General features: G+C 33.1%; 4 protein-coding genes across 4 annotated transcripts; 3 read left to right on the forward strand and 1 right to left on the reverse strand.

The window, feature by feature from the left end:
* The first annotated feature begins 547 nt into the window (after positions 1-547).
* LOC101208048 (RNA polymerase II C-terminal domain phosphatase-like 1) lies at positions 548-9,162 on the forward strand. Its single transcript, XM_004134670.3, has 13 exons — positions 548-1,646; positions 2,359-2,835; positions 3,222-3,432; positions 3,620-3,777; positions 3,876-3,946; positions 4,108-4,213; positions 4,393-4,476; positions 4,902-5,471; positions 5,571-5,634; positions 6,396-6,523; positions 6,627-6,680; positions 7,707-7,803; positions 8,263-9,162. The coding sequence occupies exons 1-13, from the start codon at positions 1,383-1,385 to the stop codon at positions 8,388-8,390; spliced, it is 2,412 nt and encodes an 803-aa protein (XP_004134718.1). The 5' UTR covers positions 548-1,382; the 3' UTR covers positions 8,391-9,162.
* A 704-nt stretch (positions 9,163-9,866) lies between these two features.
* Positions 9,867-12,427, forward strand: LOC101207311 (clathrin light chain 1). Its single transcript, XM_004134667.3, has 3 exons — positions 9,867-10,321; positions 11,359-11,512; positions 11,610-12,427. Exons 1-3 carry the CDS (start codon positions 9,990-9,992, stop codon positions 12,063-12,065), a joined length of 942 nt encoding a protein of 313 aa, XP_004134715.1. The 5' UTR covers positions 9,867-9,989; the 3' UTR covers positions 12,066-12,427.
* Positions 12,428-14,644: 2,217 nt separating this feature from the next.
* On the reverse strand, positions 14,645-16,198 carry LOC101207562 (stem-specific protein TSJT1). The gene is made up of 4 exons (XM_004134668.3): positions 15,892-16,198; positions 15,551-15,791; positions 15,168-15,288; positions 14,645-15,049 (listed from the first exon to the last, which is right to left on the reverse strand). The coding sequence occupies exons 1-4, from the start codon at positions 16,104-16,106 to the stop codon at positions 14,856-14,858; spliced, it is 771 nt and encodes a 256-aa protein (XP_004134716.1). The 5' UTR covers positions 16,107-16,198; the 3' UTR covers positions 14,645-14,855.
* A 5,881-nt stretch (positions 16,199-22,079) lies between these two features.
* Positions 22,080-24,059, forward strand: LOC101205244 (CBS domain-containing protein CBSX5). The gene is made up of 2 exons (XM_004134908.3): positions 22,080-22,655; positions 22,993-24,059. Exons 1-2 carry the CDS (start codon positions 22,318-22,320, stop codon positions 23,846-23,848), a joined length of 1,194 nt encoding a protein of 397 aa, XP_004134956.1. The 5' UTR covers positions 22,080-22,317; the 3' UTR covers positions 23,849-24,059.
* Positions 24,060-24,062: the final 3 nt, after the last annotated feature.

Below are 24,062 nucleotides of genomic sequence, written 5' to 3' on the forward strand. Positions count from 1 at the left end.
AAGAATAGTAAATTTTGGTTATAAAAACAAAAATGAGAGAAAAGAAATGCGATGTTCCAATTTAGGCATTGAGAAAATCGATTAATTTACTTCCTCCGACTGCTAAACTATATAATAAATCCATAAACTTCCAATGTTCTAGATAATACAACTTTTCTTCACTTTTAAGTTTACACTAATTATTTGCAATTTGTACCTAATTTAAAGATAATCTCGTTCAAAATCACCAAAATAATTTTAAATAAAAAGTAAATTTAACCGTAAATTAGATTAGAGATATTAAATTTAAAATTGATTGAAGGGTATTTTCAACATAGGAAATACTTTAATTTGGATATGGTTTTTATAAAAATGCGTAAAATACCAATACACAATCCGAAGGTAAATTGATAAGAATCAAGATGGTTGATTTAGATTGGATTAACTTCATTGTATTTACTCCTAATTAATAAATAAATAAATAATCAAACCATTAGTATCCAATAAATAAAGGAGTAATGAAATTAAATGAATTAAACGTAAAAGTAGAAAAAGGAAGAGTATGATTCTCCCCTGGGCGTAAAAGCAAGCAAATGGACAAAATACAAATTCCGGCCCCCAAAACAATAATTTGGGTTTACATTTAGACCACGAATAAGCTAATTAATTACAAGACTTACCCCTTAAAAAATGTAAAGAAACCAAAGGCAAAGCCTCAAACAATTATAGTTAAGGGTAGAAAATAGAAAATTATAGAGAGGAAAAAGAAAAAGAAAGGTTATAAAAAGGAATTAATGAAAGAGGAGGAAGAGGAAGAGGAAGAAGAAGAGGGAGGCATATTAATTAGGTCTAATGGATTTAATTAATTAATAGATTAAATTATTTAAAGAGTCTAATCTTCGGGAAGTGGAAGTGTGAAATTTTGACCTTTCGCTTTCTCGATCTAGGGTTTCATGTCATTGACAGAGTCCTTCGTTATCGCCAAAAATACGAGCCCTAGCAGCAGATAAAATAAGAGTTTTCCCAAACCACAGATCGAGTTCATTGGAAACAAAATTTTCGTTTTTTCTTTTTGGTTCATCATCTTCATCATCATCATCATCATCATCAATCAGGATCTTAAATTTTTTTCCTATCATGGGAAAAAGAAGAACCCAAATCTTGTTTTGTTCTGTTGTTTCTTGACGGATCGATGTTTTAAATTTGGAAAAAAGAAAAAGAGTAAGAAAACTGGATCAAATCTAAAGCATTCAGGACGATTCATGATCTTTTTTTTTTAATTTCTTATTGTCTGGAAAGGAAATCATTGAAACCCCATGGGATTATATAGAAACTTGATGAAATTTCTGGAGGCATAAAGCGAAACAGTGAAATATTGAGAGGAAGGAGATTGGTGGGGAAGAATGTATAAATCGGTGGTTTACCATGGGGATGAGCTACTGGGAGATGTAGAGATTTACCCAGAAGAAAAGAATGGCTACAAGAACATCGAAGTGAAGGAAATCAGAATAACTCACTTCTCGCAACCCAGTGAGAGGTGCCCACCACTTGCAGTGCTTCATACCATTGCAGCCTCTGGAATTTGCTTCAAAATGGAGTCAAAGACCTCGCAGTCACAGGACACGCCGCTCAATCTTTTGCATTCCTCGTGTATCATGGAGAATAAGGTATAAAAACATAACTCGAATATAAGAAAGGAGACCAAAAGACTAAAGTACGAAGAGAGAGAAAAAGACAGAGACAGAGATTAAAACCAATGAGTTAAACAAAATCTTAATTCTAAACCCAACTTTGTTCATCTTACAAGGATTAGATTGTAAACATTCCAATCATTTTGAGAAAATTTTGCAACCTTAAATTGAGAATGGTGCTGGAATTCTGCCTGACATTTTGTGAAATTTCTATGATATCTGCAACTTATCCTAAATTGTCTTTCTACCTGTCTTGGTTAGACACCTATGGAAGAAAATGGGAATGTAAAATGGGCAAAGCTGACTCCTAAACTTTTAGTTCATAGGAAGTTCAGCTATTTGCTTCCTCCTGTTTTCTTGCTCTTTCCGGCTGGTGACGTTATTTTGAAGATTATGCTGCTGGTAGTTTCATTTTGGTGGTAAACTTGTGATTTTGTTCTGCAAGAAAATTAAAACAATTGTTTCAATAAGCTGAAAATTGGTGTCAAAGTTAATAGCATGAGAAAACTTGATTGCCCCCTGGATTCTTTTTTTCAAACTTCTAATATTACTTATGGTTTTGTTGTTTTGTAAAGTTGGAAGCATTTCTGCATTGTTTTTTGTCAATGGGATGGCATATTCTTCCTCAGTTGGTTGTTTTTGATATGGATGTGTTGCAAACACTGATGATTTGGATTTGTTTCAACAGACTGCTATAATGATGTTTGGGGTGGAGGAGCTACATTTGGTAGCCATGTTTTCTAGAGATCTTGACAAGCAGTATCCATGTTTCTGGGGCTTCAACGTTGCAATGGGACTCTACAATTCTTGTCTTGACATGTTGAATCTTAGATGTCTTGGCATTGTATTTGATCTTGATGAGACACTTGTGGTTGCAAATACAATGCGTTCGTTCGAGGATAGAATTGAAGCCCTGCAGCGGAAAATAAGCAGTGAGGTAGACCCACAGCGCGCTAATGGCATGCTGGCAGAGGTTAAGCGATATCAAGATGACAAGATAATTCTGAAGCAATATGCTGAAAATGACCAGGTTATAGAAAATGGAAAAGTGATTAAAAGTCAATCGGAAGTAGTGCCAGCATTGTCTGACAATCATCAACCTGTTGTTCGACCTCTGATACGGTTGCATGAAAAAAATATCATTCTAACTCGTATCAACCCCCAGGTAACTAGATTTAAACCATGCTATCTATTTGCTTCCACTTTCCAAGGATGCAAGGACCATCAAACAATTCACTTACACTTGTTTTTCACTTCAACTGCTCATATGTGCATTCATATTACCCTTTTTTCTAGTATCCATGTTGGATATTTTTTCTCTCTGTTTTTAGAGTCTCCTAATTTGTCTGTTTATTTTTTACTGTAATGATTAAAATTAATCCAAACTGATGTTGTTTGCCTGAGACAGGGTTTGGTTCATTTAAGTGGTGTCTGAGTTCTTTATATGATATTTCATTTAGACTTATAAGTTGCTCAATGAAAGTCATAAGCTATTTTGTGAAGTCGTTAAATGCAAGTTATATTGGCTCAACTACTGCTATTATTTCATAGATTCGTGATACAAGTGTTCTTGTGAGGTTGAGACCTGCATGGGAAGATCTTCGGAGCTACTTGACTGCAAGAGGCCGCAAGCGTTTTGAGGTCTATGTGTGTACAATGGCTGAAAGGGATTATGCTTTGGAGATGTGGAGGCTCCTTGATCCGGATTCAAATTTGATAAATCCTAAGGAATTGTTGGATCGCATTGTTTGTGTTAAGTCTGGTAAGTTTAAGCCAATTTCGTAAGAAGACAAATATTCCTTCCCAAACCGGTGGCACATTTTTCCGAGGGTTGTTGATGAAGAAGCTAATTCCGAAACTGCTTAAAGTCCTGATTTATAGTTTTTCTATCATTTTGGCGATTTTCAATTGAATTTTCTTGCTAACATTCTTTTGGCCCATATCCTTAGGTTCTAGGAAGTCATTGTTCAATGTCTTCCAAGATGGGTTTTGCCACCCAAAGATGGCTCTGGTAATCGATGATCGTTTGAAAGTATGGGATGAAAAGGATCAACCTCGAGTGCACGTTGTTCCTGCATTTGCTCCTTACTATGCCCCTAATGCTGAAGTATATTCTTATTTGTAATTTGGCATTTCATTTTGAAAAAATTCTTTAAAAATTACGCAACACTGATTTATTTCACGTTTCTTTTTCTTTTTGGGTAGGGAAATAATGCCATCCCTGTTCTATGTGTAGCAAGGAATGTTGCCTGCAATGTTAGAGGTGGTTTTTTCAAGTAAGATTCATAAGACTGCTAAAGTTTCTTACCGAAGGACATGAATTCTACTATGCTTATTTTTAATATTTGCAAATTAAGGTTTTAGCTCTGGGAGATGGTCCAAGTTCATGCATGTTATTGGTTTTCTTTTGTTAATAGCGGCATTTCTCTGACTTCAGGGAATTTGATGATATCCTACTGCAAAAAATTTCTGATATCTCATATGAAGATGATGTCAACGATATTCCCTCTCCTCCGGATGTGAGCAACTATCTCGTCTCAGAGGTCAGTAGGAATTCCTTCTCAAATTACTTTCCCATAAAATAATCAAACTTAGTTTGATAGTGAGGTCATTGTTATAATCAAATTTAGTGTTACTGCTTTTCCCTATAGGTGGGAGGTCTAATCCTCATCACCACAATTGTTGTACTAAAAAACAATCTTTTCCCTTATATGTTTTTCAGGATGAATACTCTATTGCTAATGGAAACAAAGATATGCCAACTTTTGATGGTATGCCAGACATGGAAGTTGATAGAAGAATGAAGGTACTGACGAAGATTGGTCCTTGTTTGATGTTATAAGTAAACTTTCATTTGCATATATCAGGGAACTAATTAGGTCAAGGGAAGTGAGTGTAATAATATCTTGCATAACATTCTACTAGGAGGAATGAATTAGTTCTAAAATTTTTAAGTTACCATTATACATTTACATCCAACAATTGTTAGTTGTGGAGTGGAAAGAATTTGCAACTTCATTCAATAAAAATTATGATAAATAGATGTCCAAGAATTACAAAGAACTAAAGAAGTGAGCAAACATAAAGAAATCAGTAAGCTCTCTGCATCAATTAGTCATTGTTCCTGCATATTACTTTGCCTGCATGTTACTTCAAGATCTGTCTGTCATACACATGTACTCAGTCTTACATATACATGTATGAAACGGATACCTCTTCCATCTTCCCCAGGATGCATTTTTGGCTTCTTCAACTATTAACAGTGCAGATCCACGGGTTTCTTCTCTTCAATATACAATGGCTTCTGCTTCTTGTTCTGTTCCACTTCCCCCAAAGCAGGTGACGATGCCATATTTTCCAAACATGCCACTTCCCCATGTTAACTCAGTGGCTCATGTGGCCCCAAATGAACCAAGTTTACAAAGTTCTCCCGCTAGAGAGGAGGGTGAGGTACCAGAATCAGAATTAGATCCTGATACAAGGCGTAGACTCCTTATATTGCAACATGGGCAAGATACGAGAGAGCGTCTATCAAGTGAACCCGCATTTCCAGCAAGGCCTCCTCCATTACAGCAGGTTGCTGCTCCACGTGCTCAATCACGTGGAAATTGGTCTCCAATGGAAGAAGAAATGAGCCCAAGGCAACTAAATCGCAGTGCACGAAAAGATTTCCCTGTAGATGCTGAACCAATGCCGATGCGGGAGAAGCATAGGTCAAATCATCCTTCATTTTTCGCCAAGGTTGACAATTCAATTCTACCTGATAGAATTCCTCATGATAATCAGAGATTGCCAAAAGAGGTAATTAGGCTATGTTTTGCCTGGCTTTGACTCCCCCTTTTTTCAAAGAGAAAAGCTGCTGTATAATTCTTCAGTATGCTTTTTTAATCATGCATGCAGGCTTTTTATAGAGATGATCGTATGAGAGTAAGTCGAAGGCCATCTAGCTATCCTGCGTTCTCAGGTGAGATGGCAGTTTGACACTTAAATTTGTCCATTTTTTGAATTTTATGGCGTCAAATTTTAATAGTTTTTATTTATTTCTCTCTTTTTTTTTTCTTCTCATCTTAAATATTCAGGTAATTATTAGTTCGTCTGTCTGTTATTACTCGGGGCTCTCTCTTTCATTTTCTCAATGATTAGCATTCAAAAAGAGTCAAACCCTTCATCCTGTAACCTAGTGAACCACGTGTTTTACTTTAGGGTGAATTTTCTTGTGGATTATTTCCATATCTACTCTCACAATTACTCTGTATTTTTTATTTAGGCCTAGAGATTATATGCATTGTTTTCATTGTGTATGGATGTTGTGTTCCAGATTTTGAATCTAATATTTTCATTTCTCAAAATAGAATTCAAATATACCAGTTTTTTAGTTTATTTAGGTTTAAATATAAAATCCTTTAAATCTCTATCGATTTAACTTCTAAACTAAAAGTTTTTAGATCGTTCGATATTTTAGAATGTTGTTAGTAGCAGAATATCTATGTAATATTTAATGAATAATTTGTAGTTTGTTTAACATTTTGAATTTTAATATTTCTAATTGATGATATTGTGACAATGTTCTCTAACTGAAAATTTACATCTTGATCGGCTTGCAAATTTAAAGCAAAACTTATCATTATTTTTATTTTTCTACTCTTCGTTTTGTTAATAACTATCATATTAGTCATTATTATATTTCTTTGAGGTTATGCTGCATGCTGTATTGCTATTTTATAGGTGAGGAAATTCCAATGAATCAATCATCTTCAAGAAGTCGGGATGATGACATTGAATCTGGACGCTCCATCTGGAGTGAAACTCCTGTTGGAGCTCTACAGGAAATTGCAATGAAGTTTGGCACCAAGGTAATTGGGACAACTTTTCTCATCATAAAAATTTGAAGTTTGTCAATTATGCATTTGTTACACCCATCTCTAGCCAGTCCTTGAGATTTGAAAAAACTTGTAGGTGGAATTTAAGCCAGGGTTGGTTCCCAGCACAGATCTACAGTTTTCTGTTGAGGTAATTTATGATTTCTATCTTCATGTTCTTTATGGTTCTTCCTTGGAATATATTTTGGATACTGGATAGTTCAATGCCTACATGAATGAGAGTTTCTGCTTTTATTTTTCTTTTATTATTATTATTAAAAATTGATCTAGTATTAAAGAAGAAGAAGAAAACTAGGCTGGGGAAGAAAAATCCCCTACTCGAGAGGAGAGAAGAAATACTATAATAATGAAAAAGAAGTGAGCGTTTACTCCAAATCACAACCAAACTAACTATGGCTCTAAAAGAGCTTTGAGAGCTTTCCCATTGCTAATGGTTATGAAGAGGTTCCACTACTAGGCAGTGAGCCAAACACTGAGTTTTCTGCTTTGCTCTATTAATGTTGTGTATTCCAAATGTGGGAAGATGCGAAAATTCTAGATTTATTAATAATCCAAGTCTCATGACTGGATGGCCTTTTCTTGTCCAATAGGACTTATATACCATAGTAAAATGAAGAAATTGATTATTAAATATCTCAAGGTTAAATCAATTCTCCATCAAAATACAAGACACTAATCCTGATAAGCTTTTGGCTGAATTATAAAAAATACCCCCTTTAATAAATCAAGGCCATCCAGTCGTGAGAGTTTCAATTATAAAAAATACATTGAATGTCTCTTTCTAATGAGAGTTTCAATTATAAAAAATACATTGGACTACATATCCTTTAGAATTTGAGTGGAAATTGGGACTTGTAGGATATGGTGGCGTGGGTTGATCCTAATTTCCATTATAGGTCACCCTACACCATTCCAATTTCAACCTGAAATTTCTACTCCAAATGTATTTTTTTTTAAATCTTGTTAAAGTCCACGAGTAATATTGCAAATTTTGAAAGGATAGGAGCATTTTTTGAACAAATGATTTGACCTACATTGTTAACTTTCCATGTACTTATCTCATCGGGTTATTTATCACATTTTTCAATTTTTAAGACCTGCCTGTCTCCACTTGTTCTGATTATAGAGCATGTGAACCTGCTCCTTGCTTTTGTAGGCTTGGTTTGTAGGAGAAAAAATTGGTGAAGGGATTGGCCATACTAGAAGGGATGCTCAGCGACAGGCAGCTGAAGGTTCCATAAAGAATTTGGCTAGTAAGTAGTTTTGCTTTCTTCTCTTATACTATTTTATGTTTACAACATTTATCTTTTGCTATATATTGTTGACGTTATACCTTATTTTGTTGTTTGTAGCAATCTAGATATGAATATTGTCTCTCCAAGATAGTCTGCAGTCGTTTGGAATATTAAAATTATTGTTATTGTCTTGCATACTCTGTTTATAATGATTTTAAAACATGATAACTCTTTGCATTTTGGCCTAGGTCTGAACTACTTGGCTCAATCTAGACAACTTAGCTTTTATATTTAGATCAATCGGTAAAAAAATTTGTTATTCTTAATTCCTCCAAGGTTTTTTCTTAGCATTGGCTGCTGTATTGGGCATGTGATGTATGTGTTTAGAAATGCAAGCTTCAATTAGAGCTAAAATGCGAAGAGTATGAGCGACCTCCGTGGTTTATTCTGGCTTACATACGAAATATTTTTTTGCAGACATTTATGTATCACGTTGTAAGGCTGACCCTTCATCTGCAAATGATATGAACAAGTTTCCTAGCGACAATGGATCTGGAAAACGAATGAAACTGGACTTCCACAGACATCTTCCAAAAACTAAATAAATATTCCACGAAAGCTTCTGCTCCATGAATGACTTCCATATTTGTTGACCCTCTAGTAAAAGCACGTTTCAGAATATTTGAGGTTAAAGGCCATCAAGAGTCACCATGTTGGACTTAGAATACATGGCCTTCTGCTTGTCTCGATCAGAATAAGAGGCAAACCGCAAGATCAGCTCTTATGCCTTCATTCAATTTCTTCTGATATCCAGCAACACGAACTCCACGTGAATGTTCATACTGAGGAGATCCAGTTACTGCATCTCTCTTAACCTTTATGTTTTTTTCCTCGAGACCAAGATAACCGGGATGAGCCATGAATATCTGCCTGCTTTAGTTGAAAATTTTCTCCCATTAAAGCTGAAGCCATTTTTGTTAAAGAGGTGGCAGAAGGCTGTAGTTCATGCTCAATGCTCTCCTTTGGCAACTTGTTCACTCCAACATGTTTGAGATTGGCCGATCAGAATTTTATTTTGTTTTATTTTCTTTATATTTTTTGTGTTAATATTTTATTTAATTTGATTGAGCTCAGGTCGAAAATTGGCTGGTATTCAGGAATGTTTTCATGATCTGCAGACTCATTAATTCACTTTATAACAAAGCTAACCCTTTAATTTTATGTTCCACACCTAAATTAACAGTTAGGCTCCCCCACCCCATGAATGATGTTTCGAGCTGGAGAACAATGTAGTTGGTGGTAGAGTTGTATAGAGTTCTTTTTTAATACCATTTCTGCTGCTTTTTTTATTTCAATGTCAATGGATGGAATTCAACATCTCCCATATTCTATTTTAAGATTGTTCTTAACAGAACTTGATTGTTGTTTTTATTTGTATCAGGATAATAAATGATTCTTGGAATTGCTATCGCTCCTAAATTTGTCACTTCGAAGTGGAATGAAACAAAACAATTGAATTGAATTCAATATTCTTATAGTCTATAGTATTCCAAATTTTATTAAATGATTTTTTCTACTCTTCAATCACAACAACGTATTAAAAAACACATTAAATCAGATCATGTGTATTCACCACTAAATGCTTTTTAAGAAATATATATATATTTTAGAAATTGAAACATCAAGCCTTTGGTCAAGAAAATTCGTACCATCACATTAGGAAATGAAATTAATACTGTTAGCTCTCTCTTCCCTATACATATATCCATGTATATAAAATATAAAGTTGAGGGACAAATTTATACTACATGCTAACAACTATTCTATTGACCTAATAAAAGTGTATAAAGTGTTTATTCCAAGTACGAATCTTTTTCAATGTTAAATTAATATACATATTTAATCATAAAACATCGATTATAACCAAGAGTTGCATTTTGATTGGGCAGAGTATTAATCTTTTTCCTTCTAAAAATAAATTTAAAAGAAGAAGAAGAACGAAGAAGAATAGTTGAAAAATGGTTAAATTTTGGTCCTATTAATTACTTAATGTGTAAAAATGTGTAAAGGATATAAAAGGGTCAAATTAGCTTCAACGAGAGAGTCAGTGAGTCATCCCTTTGTTTCTCATTTTACAAACCCAACCCACAAAAACACATCTCTCTCTCTCTATTTCTCTCTCTGCGGTGTTGGAGAGCGCTAAAATGTCCACCTTCGACGCCTACAGTATGGACGGTGAGGACAGCTATGGCGGTTACGGATCCTACACCAATTTCTCCGGCGCCTTCCCCGGAGACGCCGATGTGACCGTCGAGCATACTCCTGCCTCGCCGGACGTCTTTGGATTCGACGATCCCAGCCCTAACTACTCCCAGGCTCCCTTTGATCCGATTCATGTAGAGAATGGAAATGGAAATGGCTATGGTGCGGCTGAGGATGAAGTTGGTGATGGTGTGTTCGCATCCGATGGTCCAATTCTTCCCCCTCCTAGCGAGATGGGCGTGGAGGAAGGATATGCTCTTCGTGAATGGCGTCGGTAAGATCCTGTGACCCTCAATTCATTTTTTCAGATTTCTTGGAACTGAAGAGGTTTTTCTTCTGCTGCTTGTGCTTTGTATCTCGGTGTCGACTTAGATCTGATTCGTTGGCGAACAACTTCAGATCTCTATTAGTCATCTCTTGCTAGTGTTTTTACTTGATTGCACTGATTGATCTAGACTATTTCTCCACTTTGTCTTAATAGCTCTATATAGAGGGATTTGATGAGGGGAATTATATTGATCGATTTGCATTAAAAGGTGGTGAATTAAAGAACTTAGATCTAGGGATATCTGTACCTCAATTGGTAGACTTCGATGAAGAAGCTATTTCATTAGTGAGCTCTGATCGAGGTTTTTATTAGTAGATCAGTTAGGCACAAGCCATGGTGTCAAATTTCTAATTATTAGTGGGTCTGTGTCGTTATTGATCTATGTGGAAGTTCAAGCGGAATTTAGGTTAATTTCTCCAAGTTCAAGCAGAATTCCAGCGGATTATTCGTAGATCAGTCAGGGACATAGCCATTTAAGTCAAATTACTAATTATCAGTTTGTGTATATTGTTGTTGATCTATGTGGAGGTTTAAGCGGAATTCCAGCGGAATTTGGTTGATTAATCAGGGAGATAGCCATTAAGTCAAATTACTATTATTAGTGGATGTATATTGTTGTTGATCTATGTGGACCGTGGAAGTTCAAGCGGGGTTCAGGTAAGTCTCTGGTAGATAAGTATGGACGATTCGATTTAGCCATGACCCATACAAAAATGCATGCGTGATTCCTAAAGAGAAATTGCATGATGTATATCATCAATTGAAATCTTTTTAGCTATTGTTTTATTTTTCTTTGTTGTTTAGTTGTTTTATTGGATGTAACAAAATGTCCTTGTTGACTTCCATTTTCCTTTTAGATCGCAGAAAGTGCAATTTGTAATGGATAGCCAATTTGAGTTTTGAAGATGTATTCAAGTATATATCTATTGTCTTTCGACTCTTTCCAATTTTGAACTTTAGAAATTATGGGTTTTTTGGTGCAGCCAAAATGCCATTCAGCTTGAAGAGAAGGAGAAAAGGGAGAAAGAATTGAGAATTAAAATTATTGAAGAAGCTGAGGAGTATAAAATAGGTTTCTATGAGAAAAGAAAGCTTAATGTTGAGAGTAACAAGGTTAACAACAGAGAAAGAGAGAAGGTATAGTTTTGTTTGCCATCTTCTTTCAAGGGTGTGTTCTTCGTTTTCTTCTCTAGCTCTTTTTTCTTAGTATAGATTTTTCGCGTTTTTGGGGCAGCTATACTTGGCAAATCAGGAGAAGTTTCATAAAGAGGCTGATAAACAATACTGGAAAGCAATTGCAGAACTAATTCCTAACGAAGTTCCTAATATTGAGAAAAAGAGAGGAAAGAAGGATCAAGAAAAGAAACCATCAATACTAGTTGTTCAGGGTCCAAAGCCTGGGAAACCTACCGATCTTTCAAGAATGCGGCAAATTCTCGTGAAATTGAAGCACACACCCCCACCTCATATGAAACCACCACCACCCCCACCTGCCAAGGATGCCAAGGACGCCAAGGACACCAAAGACGGCAAAGACGCTAAAGATGGAAAGGATGCCAAAAATGAAAAAGATGCAGCAACAAAAGCATCCGACCCTACACCTGGGGCTGCCACGGCCAATGGCACTTCTCACAAACCTCAAGAACCAAGTGTTGCTCCCGCTGCCGATGAAGATCAAACTGCTACATAATGACATAGCCATAGCCATTATCAACTTCTTTCTGCTCAATACTTTTACATTTTCCCTTTGAGATTTCGTTGTTTTTCGTTCGTCTATCCTTGCATTTGAATGTGTAATCAGTTGTGATCTTATACAACATTTATTCTTCTGTACCTTATGACAGTCTCTAGTGGCGTTATGTTTTGGACTAGTCCAGGTTCTGATTTTGACATTGCCACATCTTCCTTCTTTCAAATTATTTCTTCAGGTTAGCCTATTCATTTTCTCAGCCTAATTTCTTCAAATGTTGCTTCTGTAATCATGTGGTTATTTCGAGAACTCTACAATTGATGTGAATTCTGTTTGTGCTGTAGTTAATTTCTTATTCTTAAGGCTGAGTTTTGAATTGATTTTGAGTGACTCATTTTGTTAATATATATACATACATATTTTTACAAAGCTTCTTAATACAAAATCTTCATTGAATTTTAGACCATTTGATTACTTCTAGGAAGGTATTTATTTGTGCTATTATCTTAGTATTTCAATATAGATACAGTAGTTTGTTTAAGACATTTCTTTACCATCGAGGAAAGTAAGGAGTTGGAGGATATTTTTAACCTTTTGAATTCATTTCCAATGAAAAACTAGGATGCTAAAATTCTGCATAATTTAGCGATTATGGAAGAAATTACATATTTAGATTTTGAAATGTGTAATGTTCTTTAAATTTTTAGTTGATAAGAATTATGTTCCTCCCTGAAGATCAGAAAATTCCAAATAACAATGGAGAAATACTCTGCTACACTTATATTGAGTACTATACTTTATTAATATGAACAGGGAAATAACTATAACAAGAACCACAATAATCCAGAAATCAAGAACTAGAAAATAAGAAGGCTGGAAGCTTCCCTAAAAATCTCACGCCTCCAATACTTCTCCAGTCTCCAACACATTCCTTTTATATTTCTCACCAGTGGGCTCCTCCCAAATCCTCTCCTCCACCTGTCTTCTGATGGTTTTTCATCTTGCCCTCCCTCGTCTTCCTTCTTTTGTAGGTGTGAATAATTGGAGGCGTAACAAAATAACACGGATTCAGAGGGGTGCAGTACAATATTGAATTTTGTATTATGTTACTCATGCTAAGAAGGTAGTTGAGTAACATGAATTGCAATTGGTGCAAAAGAGTCATGTAGGAAATAGAGATTGTTGTGTCCAATAGAAGAACAAAAAAGGAGAGTGTGTCTATCATAGAACAGAGAAAGGACAAAAGTGGTGATAATGAAGAAGAAGCAAACAAAAAATGTCTGGGAATCGCTACATCGATACCATAATGGGTGTTGAAACGAATAATGGATTGAATATATTAGGTCAAGTCCATAGCTAAAGAACACAAATCCATCCTTAAAAGATGAGTGAAACTCTCCAAGAAACGAATAATGGATTGAATATATTAGGTCAAGTCCATAGCTAAAGAACACAAATCCATCCTTAAAAGATGAGTGAAACTCTCCAAAAACCAAGTTCTATATGGAAAGAGCGTCAAAAGTTTTCTAATAAACTCTAACCATAACTTGGCTATGTAGAGTCTTACAAGAAAAACAACATAATTAACTAATTAATACAAACTATTAAATACTAGTTTATCTAAATTAACAGCTCAACTAAGTTTTAATTCAGATATAATAATTATGGCTTTGGAGGAGCAAGAGTCTTCCTTTCTTCATACATTTTGTGTGGTTTATCTTGCTAGTATCTCGTGGTGTTATATTGTAGTTTGTTTTAGTTTTGCTTTCTAAAAATATACTTTCTTGTTAATCAAATAAAAGGTTTCTCTGATCAAATATATACATAAGCTGTCGACAATCCAACAAAAACAATAACTTCCATTACAACACCTATTATAAAAATCCCACTTACTGGTATAACAAAAATAAGATTTTGCATATTGACCATATATCCTGTTCATATTACATACATCCTTTTGTGATTTATTATTAGAAAAATCTAAAAACTTGCTTAATATACTTAAAAGAAACCAACACTAATTAAAATCTCCATCTTTTCAAGGGAAAAAAATCAGTTTAGTTCAAGCATAAGTCTATCCAAATAGAAAGATAAACTCAAACAACATAAATCCCTTTAATCTCTACAATTGTCCTTTTAATCCAAGATCTCTTGGTTCTCAAATTGAGCTAATTTTTTATTAGTTAAAGGGCTATAAATCATTAGTGTTTTAACAATAAATAAACAAGGAATAATTAAAGGAAAAAAATAAGTTTACATTATTAGAATGCCAGCTTTAAGTTATTCTAAGGACCATGTTACTCTTAACAAGAATACATAATTACTTAATCAAATACTTTCCATTTGGAATCAGCCAACTCAGCTTTAATCATCTTTTATCCATGTAGTTATTCCATTCAAAACATTATTCATGTTCAAGATAAACTTTTGATACTATATATAGATCTTACTCATAGAAACTTTCTTATTGATTTCTTTCCGAATTTAATTATATAAATCTAATTCAACCACAAATACTATTAATATTAACCGTTACTCCTAGGGTTAATTGATACCCATAAAATAACAATAATAAGGAATGATATAAAATGGTAAAACATTTGCTTTTCATTAATCCAATCTTAGAGAAAACTCTGAAGGTCCAAATAGAGCTTCCGGAAGCAAAAATATGTACAAACATAAAAACTTAAAAAATAAAAATAAAAATTTAAAGTCACCAGAAATTAGTAATAATATATATATATAGTACTATATATATATTATTATAGAAACAGAAAAGAGTTGAATGAATCAGGCATGTGATCCCCAGGTTGCCCAGTTGGCTTCACTTCCTACACGTGGCATGGTGTGAACTCTTGACTGGACATCAACCTTAAAGTTTGCCCCACACATAACTCCCTCACTATCAATTCTTGGCATTGCCTTCATCTTCTTCGTCGGGTGTTCAAAACTCATTAGTCCTCTCTCGCTGTGGAACATACAACCTACCATTTTATACAAGTAAATAAACTCCACGTCAGATTGCAGCTCTTTTTTAAAAAAAACCAAAAAGGGTATTTTTTCTCTCTCTTTAATTTAACTAATAAAGAGAATATTATTTACCAGGTGGAAATGGAGCAAATGACTTGGCACATCCGGCTTTAATGACCTCTAACTTGTCCGATATTACAAGAGAGCCATCAGCGGCAGTCCCCCAATATAAATCCATCCCCTCATTTGCATCCTGAAACACAATTCGTTTTCAAATCAAACAATAAATTAAACCCTAAACTTAAATAATAATATCCTTTACCCCTAAATTTCTAGGTCTAATTTCTTTTTTTACTTTGAAAGATTAATTTTCAAAATGATATATCCTTTTGATTTTTGGGTGTATTAGGATGTACTTAAAAAGTGGTTTTTTTTTTAGGAAAAAAACCATTTTTGTTTAACAAATTTAGGGTAAAAACCTATACTTTCCCATAGATTTTGAAAAGATTGCTTACCAGAGCCGCAAATACAGAGCCGGCCTTGCGGTCAAAAACTACAAAGGCGAAGTTTCCTTCGAGTTCTTTAAGAACCTGATCAGCTGGGTATGGCCCACGGTCTCTTAGGGTTCGATAAGCTTCGATCACGAACATGGCTTCATTCGTAGCTTTTGAAAGCCCGTACTGCTTGTTCAACCGACTCAGGTTGTTCAAACTCCCCTTGAACATACAGTACATTTCATCTAATCCACAAAACAACCTGCCATTTTTCCCCCATTCAATCAATAACTTCAATACTAAAACAAACCCATAATTTCAGATCTCATAATTTCACAGATCATAAATTAACTAGTTCTTACATTTGGTGGTGAGTGGAATGAGATGCAGATGGATCGAACGCTATGGATGCTGCATTTCCAAAATACATAGACAGAGTTCCACAAGAACCGGAAGAAAGGAAATGATCGAGAATTTCTCGAGGAAGTTTGGGCTTCGCCGTCGGTAGGCGAAATGACGCAGGACTTTGAAGCTCCGGTGGTGAGGGAACGGATTGGCTGTCGAAAAGGGCTAACATCTTGAATCTATAAGCTTCACTTTAGTGAGAAGGAACAAGTTTTAGTTGTTGATTGGAATAGGGAAAGAGATGGTGAAGAAGAAAGGAGATATGGTGGAAATATATAAAGGGAGAGGAAGTTTGGTGCAGAGGAATAAGGAAGCTGACGTGGCGATGTTATCCAAACTCGGATTAATCGGGGATTTATCTACGTGTATTGTGAAGTACGGTTCCAAGTCAACTATTTCCAGCTCTTTCCTTTTCAACATTTATCTCTTTTTAATACTCCATTTTTCATAAAATAAACTTCAATCTACCCCTCATCTCTTTATCATACAAATAATTAAAAAATGTAAATCCATCTAATTGTTGTCAATCTTTTATATGTCATCTGTATAATCCTCAGACACTCTTTTTCTAAACACAAAGAAAAAATAAATTTTGATTTTTGAAAAGATCGTCACATGTCATAATTTTATTTGACAATTTCTTGAGATACAAAGACGTAAGTATATCCTCAATAGCACACAGGTTTTGTTTCCCTTTCTTCACATTTACATACATACGAGAATAATGCTTAGATTTGCTTGTTTCCACGCAATCCTTCCGCCACGTAGAGATATATAATTATATAAGAAAACTCTCTTTTTAGAAAAATAAAATTTTGTCCCATGCATATATGTGTATCATATTATTTTTCTTTGTTGAATAAGTTGTATTTTATTTTATTTAAAGAAAGGTTGTGAGTACGTTTTTTTATAGACCGCATCTCTGTGTTTTGAAATGTAGAACTTAACTTAGAGATAAAATAAACAAAAAATGTATGGATAATAATAATATTGAAAAGAGAAAGATCGAAGTTGTTAGACATTTTTAAAAGTAATCGAGGGTGAGAAACCAAAGTAGAATATTATGACTTGGAGGGTGAGAAAACCAAAGATCAAATTCTTTAATAATATTTCATTTTTCAAAGGAAAGAAATATTTAATGAGATTAGTTAGTGATATTTTAAACTGTAGAGTGAGAATATATATCCAAGCATTCAAACCTATTTACATTTTGAGCTAATCCTTTATTTTTTAGATATATACGCCAATATCAAAAAGTAAAAAGACAATGACAAATGTATTTCTTGATCCTTCATTACATTTGAGAATATATTTTATTTTTTAGTTATATAATTCTTGGGTGTAATAGGTAAAGGTGAAAGTTTAATTTCTTTGAAATAATACAGATGTAATTGTTACTATGAACCTAAATTAAAATAATTTTAATGTATTGTAAGTAGTGTGATAATTAATAAGTGAGAATGGTGATGGTAGAATATTCATAAATATAGAAGATGGGAAAGGTAAATGATTAGTAGTGATAATATAAGATAATAGTAAAGTAATGAGTTAAGAGGAAATGATTAATTTAGGAAAGAGGTATAGAATTTAATTTAATAAGATAATTGAAAAAGGTGGGGGGAAACACGTATGATGGGATGGAAGCGTGTCAGAGTTATCCAAAGAGAGAATATTTTTAATTTTATTTTAAGAAAATGAGAGAAATTAATGGTAATAAAAAACAACAACTTGGATTGACGTGGCTCCTACTCACAATATCCTCCCTCGTGGGGCCCCTCTTCCTTCTAAGTTCTACCAACCCTTTCCACTTTTTCTTATCCACCGTCACTCCTATTTTATCTATAATAATTGTATATTTTAAAATATTATAAATATAATAAAATAGGAAAGCAGTAGATCTTTTAAAATATGTGTATTTTTAAAAATAGTAAAATAAATTAAAATATTTTCTAGTTATACAAATTTTGAATTATAGGAATGATACTCTCTAAATAGTGATACAATTTTAAAATTTTGTTATATGTTCTAAATATTTTGTTAAATTTGCTACTTTTATAATTTACCTTTAAAAACTTGTAAATATAGTAAAATATTGGTGATAGAAATATATCGTTCATAAATTTATTATATTTGTTTTTTTTCAAAATGTTGTTATATACTTAGTTATTATTTTTAAATTTGTCATCTATTTTAATTACTTATTTTTATACATTATAGTTGGATTATAATATTTTAGTAAGAATTTTTTTTTAAATTAAAAATTATATATTTAAATTCATAGACCAAAAAACATGGGAAGATGAAATGTATTATACTTGATTTTTATATGAAGGATAAATAGGTATATTTTTTACAATTTTCATTAAAAAAAAAACTATACAAAGGATAAAACCTTCTTTTACGTTCTAACTAGATAATTTGAATTAAACATAATATTCTAGTGTTTCTTATGCTCCAACCTCGAACTTACCACTACTGTTATGTTTCTATAGTAGTGAGTTGTAGACGGGGAGACGAATGGCGTAGGGCAAACACAAGACAACACGAATGGCATGGGGTTGATTTGACGATGTGAGCGAACTCGAAGCAAATGAACGACAGTGATAATCAAAATCAATGAACGGTAGAAGGACAAAAATACTTTGCCCTGCAAATATTTTCATTTAGTCTTAAAAGCACTTGCTAGTGTGGATGCTTGTGAACGTGATGTGATATGTGATAGTGAAGCATACTAGTATCTCAATGATTAAATGTTAACTTTACACGAGTATACTTTGTTTTTTCTGATCTCTATGGTTACAAATGTAGTTTTTGCAAAATAAAATATTATTTATTTGATGCGCATTACTATTTCCATTCATAATAATCCAAAGACTACCCTTCAAAATTTCTAAAAGCAAACAATTCGCTTTAAAATAGGGAGGAAAAAATATAAAACCAAGCATAAGCTTTTCAATCTGTCATGTCTAATAGCTATAGAAACTCACACACGTAACAACTCACACACGTATATGTAACTGCTTGCAAGTCGTTAACCACAAAATTTCAAAGTTTTGATATTCAATAGCGACCTTTGACCTTGAGTTTATTGATAACAAAATATTTCAAAACTAAATTTGACTACTCAACATCCATACATCCATACATGACTTAAACATAAATTGATGATTCAAATAAATATACAATAAATGCCTGTATAACCTTGAAGTAAAACCATGGCAATTAGGTTGATGGTAAATACAAAATATATCAAAGTATAATAGGAAACAAATATTCCTAACTTTCTCCCTTAAAAACGTGATGGTTAAACTTCCAAAATATATAGGGACATTTTCCATATATTATCCTTTTGTTTAAAGGAAAATTAAATAAATAGAAAATTAAATACTTTTAATTTAGATAAATAGCAAACAAATTATTATACAAGTGACAAGACAAAATAAAAATTAATTAAGGATAATTGTAATTGATGACAATTTGAGATAACAACATTTAAAAAAAAATACAAATATAGTAAAACTATCACTGATAGACTTGTATCATTGATAGACTCGTATGATCTATTGTGATAGACTAATTTTTACAACATAATCTATCAGTGATAGACTCTATCATTAATTAAATATGACAAATTTTGCTATATTTACAATTTTTTAAAAATATTGCTATATAGTTAATTATTTTGAATTTAATTGTTATATACTTAATTATTTAGAATTTAATGGCTAAATAAGATGGACTCGCAATTACCTAAACATAAAGCCCAAATAGTCCAGATGTAACTGAGCAAACCGTCTGGCCCAGTTACATATGACAGCCCATTTACTTTCCGATTTTCCTTTTTTTTTTGTTCTAAATTCCGGTCTATAAAAATGAAAATTTAAAATTATTTGACCTTTGCGAAAATAAAGACAAAATAATTTGATTTGAAATTTCCTTTTTATTTGTAGTGATATAGGTCAGCTTTATACAATAATGATTAACTAAGTTACAAGCTATTATTAATTAGCTATATTAGAATGGTTAAAAGTTATCATAAACATTTTATACAAAATATAATTCAGCTATAATTTAAAGCTAACAAAAACCAGTTAGATGAAAATATTCAGTGGGAATTTAAGATCTAATATTTCAAGTTCTGTATATAATAAAATATTGGAAAAATAAAAAATAAAAAATAGGGAAAGGGTGAAGGAATTGGTTCATTCATTTTGATATGGCAAAGCTTATTATTTAATAAACACGCTTTTTTTAATAAGAAATAAATAAAAAAAAAAAACTTTATGTTGAAATTCGTTCACATCAAACACTTTTTTACACATATTTTTAAATTTACTTGCGTGGATTAAAATTCCTAAGTTTAATCATTATATAATCAACATGTTAATAAAAAGTAGACTTTTTTAGTGTGCAAGTAGAATTTAGATTATTAATAGGGGTGTTGAGTTTTATGAATTAGATCTAGAAGATAAAGTTATCATGTCCACATATACAAGTAAACCTAATAAACGAAGGAAAAATAATTCAATGATAAATCAATTTTGTTCACATTAAATATTGGAATTGAGAATTTTAGAAAATGAATCATTAAAAAGAGAATTAACTAAAAGACTGAAGTCCATTAGAATGATATCTCTATTTAGCTAAGGGATTGAAGACCATTCAAATGATAAATAGAGTTTTCCTTTGAATAATAATAAATATTTAAGGAAAATTGTAAAAAATATTTGTAAAATGTCAAAATACCTACTCAGTCACTTAAGATCAAATCAATGTTCAGTTAATGCAATATTTATACCATTGAAAATTTCTTAGAAAACATAATACTTAACAATAAAAAAAAAAACATATATATATATATATATATTTAAGAATTCATTATACATATTTTTGTATGAAATGTAAATATTTTGACCATATATATACATACATTACATTTTCCCATTTTTTTTCTCTAGACTTTTAGACCATATGTAGGAAAGGTAGGATGATGATCCTTCTAGTAAAAACAAATGTAAAGATAGCAAAAGATGATAGGTTTTAATTATTTTCTTCAACTTTTAGCCTGTGATTCAATTATATTTCTAACCTTTCATATTTGTCATTAAACTTTTGACTATTCAAATTATTTGAAAACAACTATTTTAGTTTCGCAGTCTGAATTGATTTTGAAAAAATGATTTCATGGTTAAACAATTAATTTTTTTAAAAAAATTGAATTATTTGTTTATTAAAATATTAAAATTTATAAAGTTTTGGTGATTAATTTTACAAATGAAAAAAAAAAAAAAAGATTGGATGCACCTATTTCAATTCCTTGCCATTTATAGTTTAATATATAAAGAATGTGATACGTGGGACAGACACGTATGAGATAGCCAATAGAAATTGAGAGTGACAGACGAAGGTGTTAGTTACAGAGCTTATGATTTATGGGTGCCGTTGTTTTAGGCTTACGGTACGGTGATATCAATGGTTCCAAACCAATGCTTCAATTTCTCACGTGCTTTGTAACCACCTCACCTTTACCTACACTCAAACTAACTCCCTTCTCTCACCCATCCCCTCCTTATTCTTTTTTTTAACTTGATTTTCCTTTTAATTATTCATTTTTAGTTTCTACTTTTCATAAATCATAAATCTTCCTTATTCATTTTTCAATAAATTGTGTTTTTTTAGTTTACTTTTGTACTGTTAAATTTTAAAAGTTGTTCGTATATTTTTATTCTATCACATATAGGTTATTATTGTTCTTTAATCAATTTTAAGTGATTAAATTAAGAAAAATTATTATTATTATTATTTAATCAATTATACGTGATAAAAATTAAGATTTACTGAACATACAAATTAAAATGATAGTTTAATGTTTGTTTTATTATTTTTTAAAATTATTAATTTATATTCTTAGAATTTTAAGATAATGTCAATTTAAAGATAAACTAATAAATAGATCAACTTAAATTTATAATTTTTGTGAGGTTATCAATTTATAAATTTTGTCTAATAATTATGTATTTTAATTTATTCAATGTCGAGCATATATACAAAAAAAATATTCGCGAGTTTTTCTCTATTTTCTTATAATAACTCCTTAAAAGATATTTACATATAATACATATATGATTTTCAAATATAATCTAATCTAAATTGATTTGCGGGTAAGAACTCAAAAGTTTAATTATTTGAAAAGATTTTAAACAATATTTCATCCTAAGATGTAGGTGAATAGTCGTCCAATTCATTAATGGTGGAATTAAGTTCGGAACTAACTCACGAGCTCAAACTTTCTTCCATTATCTTTCTCTCTCTCTCTGGCAGCGTCTTCACCTCAGTTTCACATCCCTTTTCTCTCACATCTGTGTTCTCTTGCTTCTTCGTGCATGGCAGTGAGATTGTTGGATCATCAACTCTCTGACATATGCCTTGGAAAGCCTGCACTGACTTCCATCTCTCTTTCCGCCACACTCGCCGACGCTCTCTCTGCACTCAAGAAGCTCGGTGAGAACTACATCAGCGTCTGGAATTGCTCTTCCCATTACTCCAAATCCTCCTCCCACTACGATTGCCGGTGTATCGGCAAGATTTCCGTTCTCGATGTTGTCTTGTTCTTATGTAAGGAAGAGAATCTCTCCCAACCTGCCCTCGCGCTTCAATCCTCTGTTTCGGTTCTCATTCCTCCGGTTCCTGTTCTCGTAAGGCATTTAGAACCTCATGCTAGGTGCGTAGTTTTTTTTTTCTTTGCTAGAATGTATGGTTTCACATTTGCCGTTCTCTTGGAAAATTTATAACGTTCTTGGTCTCTCTAGACCTGGAATTGAACATCTTTGTGTTTTTTTATGGTCCATCGTGACCAAAACGTGCAATGTTCATTTAATTTTTCTTCCATTTCTTGCTGGTTTTGGTTTCTTTATGAATCCTGAATCTAATAATCGGGCTTTCTTATTTAAATTTTTTTAATCGTTTTGCTTTGATGCGTACACATTTTCTGAATTAGAAACGCCTTTTGTTTCCTTTACAATTTGTATGACATTCACAATTGTCTCTTGAATCTTCAGTTTGATGGAAGCCATAGATCTCCTTCTTGAAGGTGCGCAAAATCTAGTTGTCCCCATTCAAACTAGAACCTCTGCAAAGTCCAGAGAGAAGGTTCTGGAGGTAGTTGCTCCCTTTGACTGTCCCCTCCATAATGGCCTTGAATATTGTTGGATCACCCAAGAGGACATAATCCGTTACCTCCTGAACTCTATTGGGCTTTTCAGCCCCACCTCCATCACTCCCGTTAATTCCCTTAACGCCATTGACACGGTCAACATTCTTGCTTTACACTATGACGATCCAGCACTCTCTGCCTTGCCCCTCCTTTCTCAAGCCATCATCCACCAATCCTCAATTGCAATTGTCGACTCAGATGGGAAGTTGATTGGAGAAATCTCACCCCTCACATTGAATTCTTTTGATGAAACCATAACAGCTGCAATTGTGACACTCTCAGCAGGTGAGCTAATGGCGTATGTGAACTGCAATGACCCGCCCGAGTATTTGGTTCAGTTGGTTAAAGACAGACTGGAAGGGAGAAACTTAAGGGGGCTGTTGGAGTGGGTGGAAGAAGAGTCAGCAATGTCAGCAATGTCATCATGTTCTTCATTTTGCTCATCTTCTTCAGATGATGATTCTGGCTCGTGGTGGGGAAGGAGTGGAAAGTTAAGAAAGTGTTCAACCAGGCAAGTGAGGAGGAGCTCAGAGGTTGCTGTGTGCAATCCCCGGAGTTCACTGGTGGCAGTGATGATTCAAGCTCTTGCACTTCGTGTTCCATATATGTGGGTAACGGAAGAAGATGAATGCTTGGTTGGTATTATCACCTTCACGTCGATGTTGAAGGTTTTCCACGAGCGTTTGAAATCAATGTGTTGAAAGAACACATCAGCAAGAGCTTCGCCCTGATCTTAAGCTGAAGCTATATAATGAAGTCTACATAGAGAGTGCTTTGAACTCAATTGTGTTATATTGCTCACTTTATTTTGGAGTATAATGTAAATACATAACCAGTAGAGACCATTTCTTTTTGCAAGTTCAGTAACCATAGATTTTTGCAGCTTTCTAATGAAATAAACTTTTTTCTCTCTCT

The sequence above is a fragment of the Cucumis sativus genome, chromosome 6 (assembly GCF_000004075.3).
Source record: "Cucumis sativus cultivar 9930 chromosome 6, Cucumber_9930_V3, whole genome shotgun sequence".
Classification (NCBI taxonomy): Eukaryota; Viridiplantae; Streptophyta; class Magnoliopsida; order Cucurbitales; family Cucurbitaceae; genus Cucumis; species Cucumis sativus.

Bases quoted from the DNA above. Each gene is read 5' to 3' on its own strand.
- LOC101208048 (XM_004134670.3), top strand. From the start codon at position 1,383: ATGTATAAATCGGTGGTTTACCATGGGGATGAGCTACTGGGAGATGTA. The intron at 4,477-4,901 runs GTACTGACGAAG...CATCTTCCCCAG, and splicing joins AAGTTGATAGAAGAATGAAG to GATGCATTTTTGGCTTCTTC. The intron at 6,524-6,626 runs GTAATTGGGACA...AAAAACTTGTAG, and splicing joins CAATGAAGTTTGGCACCAAG to GTGGAATTTAAGCCAGGGTT.
- LOC101207311 (XM_004134667.3), top strand. From the start codon at position 9,990: ATGTCCACCTTCGACGCCTACAGTATGGACGGTGAGGACAGCTATGGC. The intron at 10,322-11,358 runs GTAAGATCCTGT...TTTTTGGTGCAG, and splicing joins GCTCTTCGTGAATGGCGTCG to CCAAAATGCCATTCAGCTTG. The intron at 11,513-11,609 runs GTATAGTTTTGT...TTTTTGGGGCAG, and splicing joins ACAACAGAGAAAGAGAGAAG to CTATACTTGGCAAATCAGGA.
- LOC101207562 (XM_004134668.3), bottom strand. From the start codon at position 16,106: ATGTTAGCCCTTTTCGACAGCCAATCCGTTCCCTCACCACCGGAGCTT. The intron at 15,792-15,891 runs GTAAGAACTAGT...GAAAAATGGCAG, and splicing joins CATTCCACTCACCACCAAAT to GTTGTTTTGTGGATTAGATG. The intron at 15,289-15,550 runs GTAAGCAATCTT...ATTGTGTTTCAG, and splicing joins GCTCTGTATTTGCGGCTCTG to GATGCAAATGAGGGGATGGA.
- LOC101205244 (XM_004134908.3), top strand. From the start codon at position 22,318: ATGGCAGTGAGATTGTTGGATCATCAACTCTCTGACATATGCCTTGGA. The intron at 22,656-22,992 runs GTGCGTAGTTTT...TTGAATCTTCAG, and splicing joins CATTTAGAACCTCATGCTAG to TTTGATGGAAGCCATAGATC.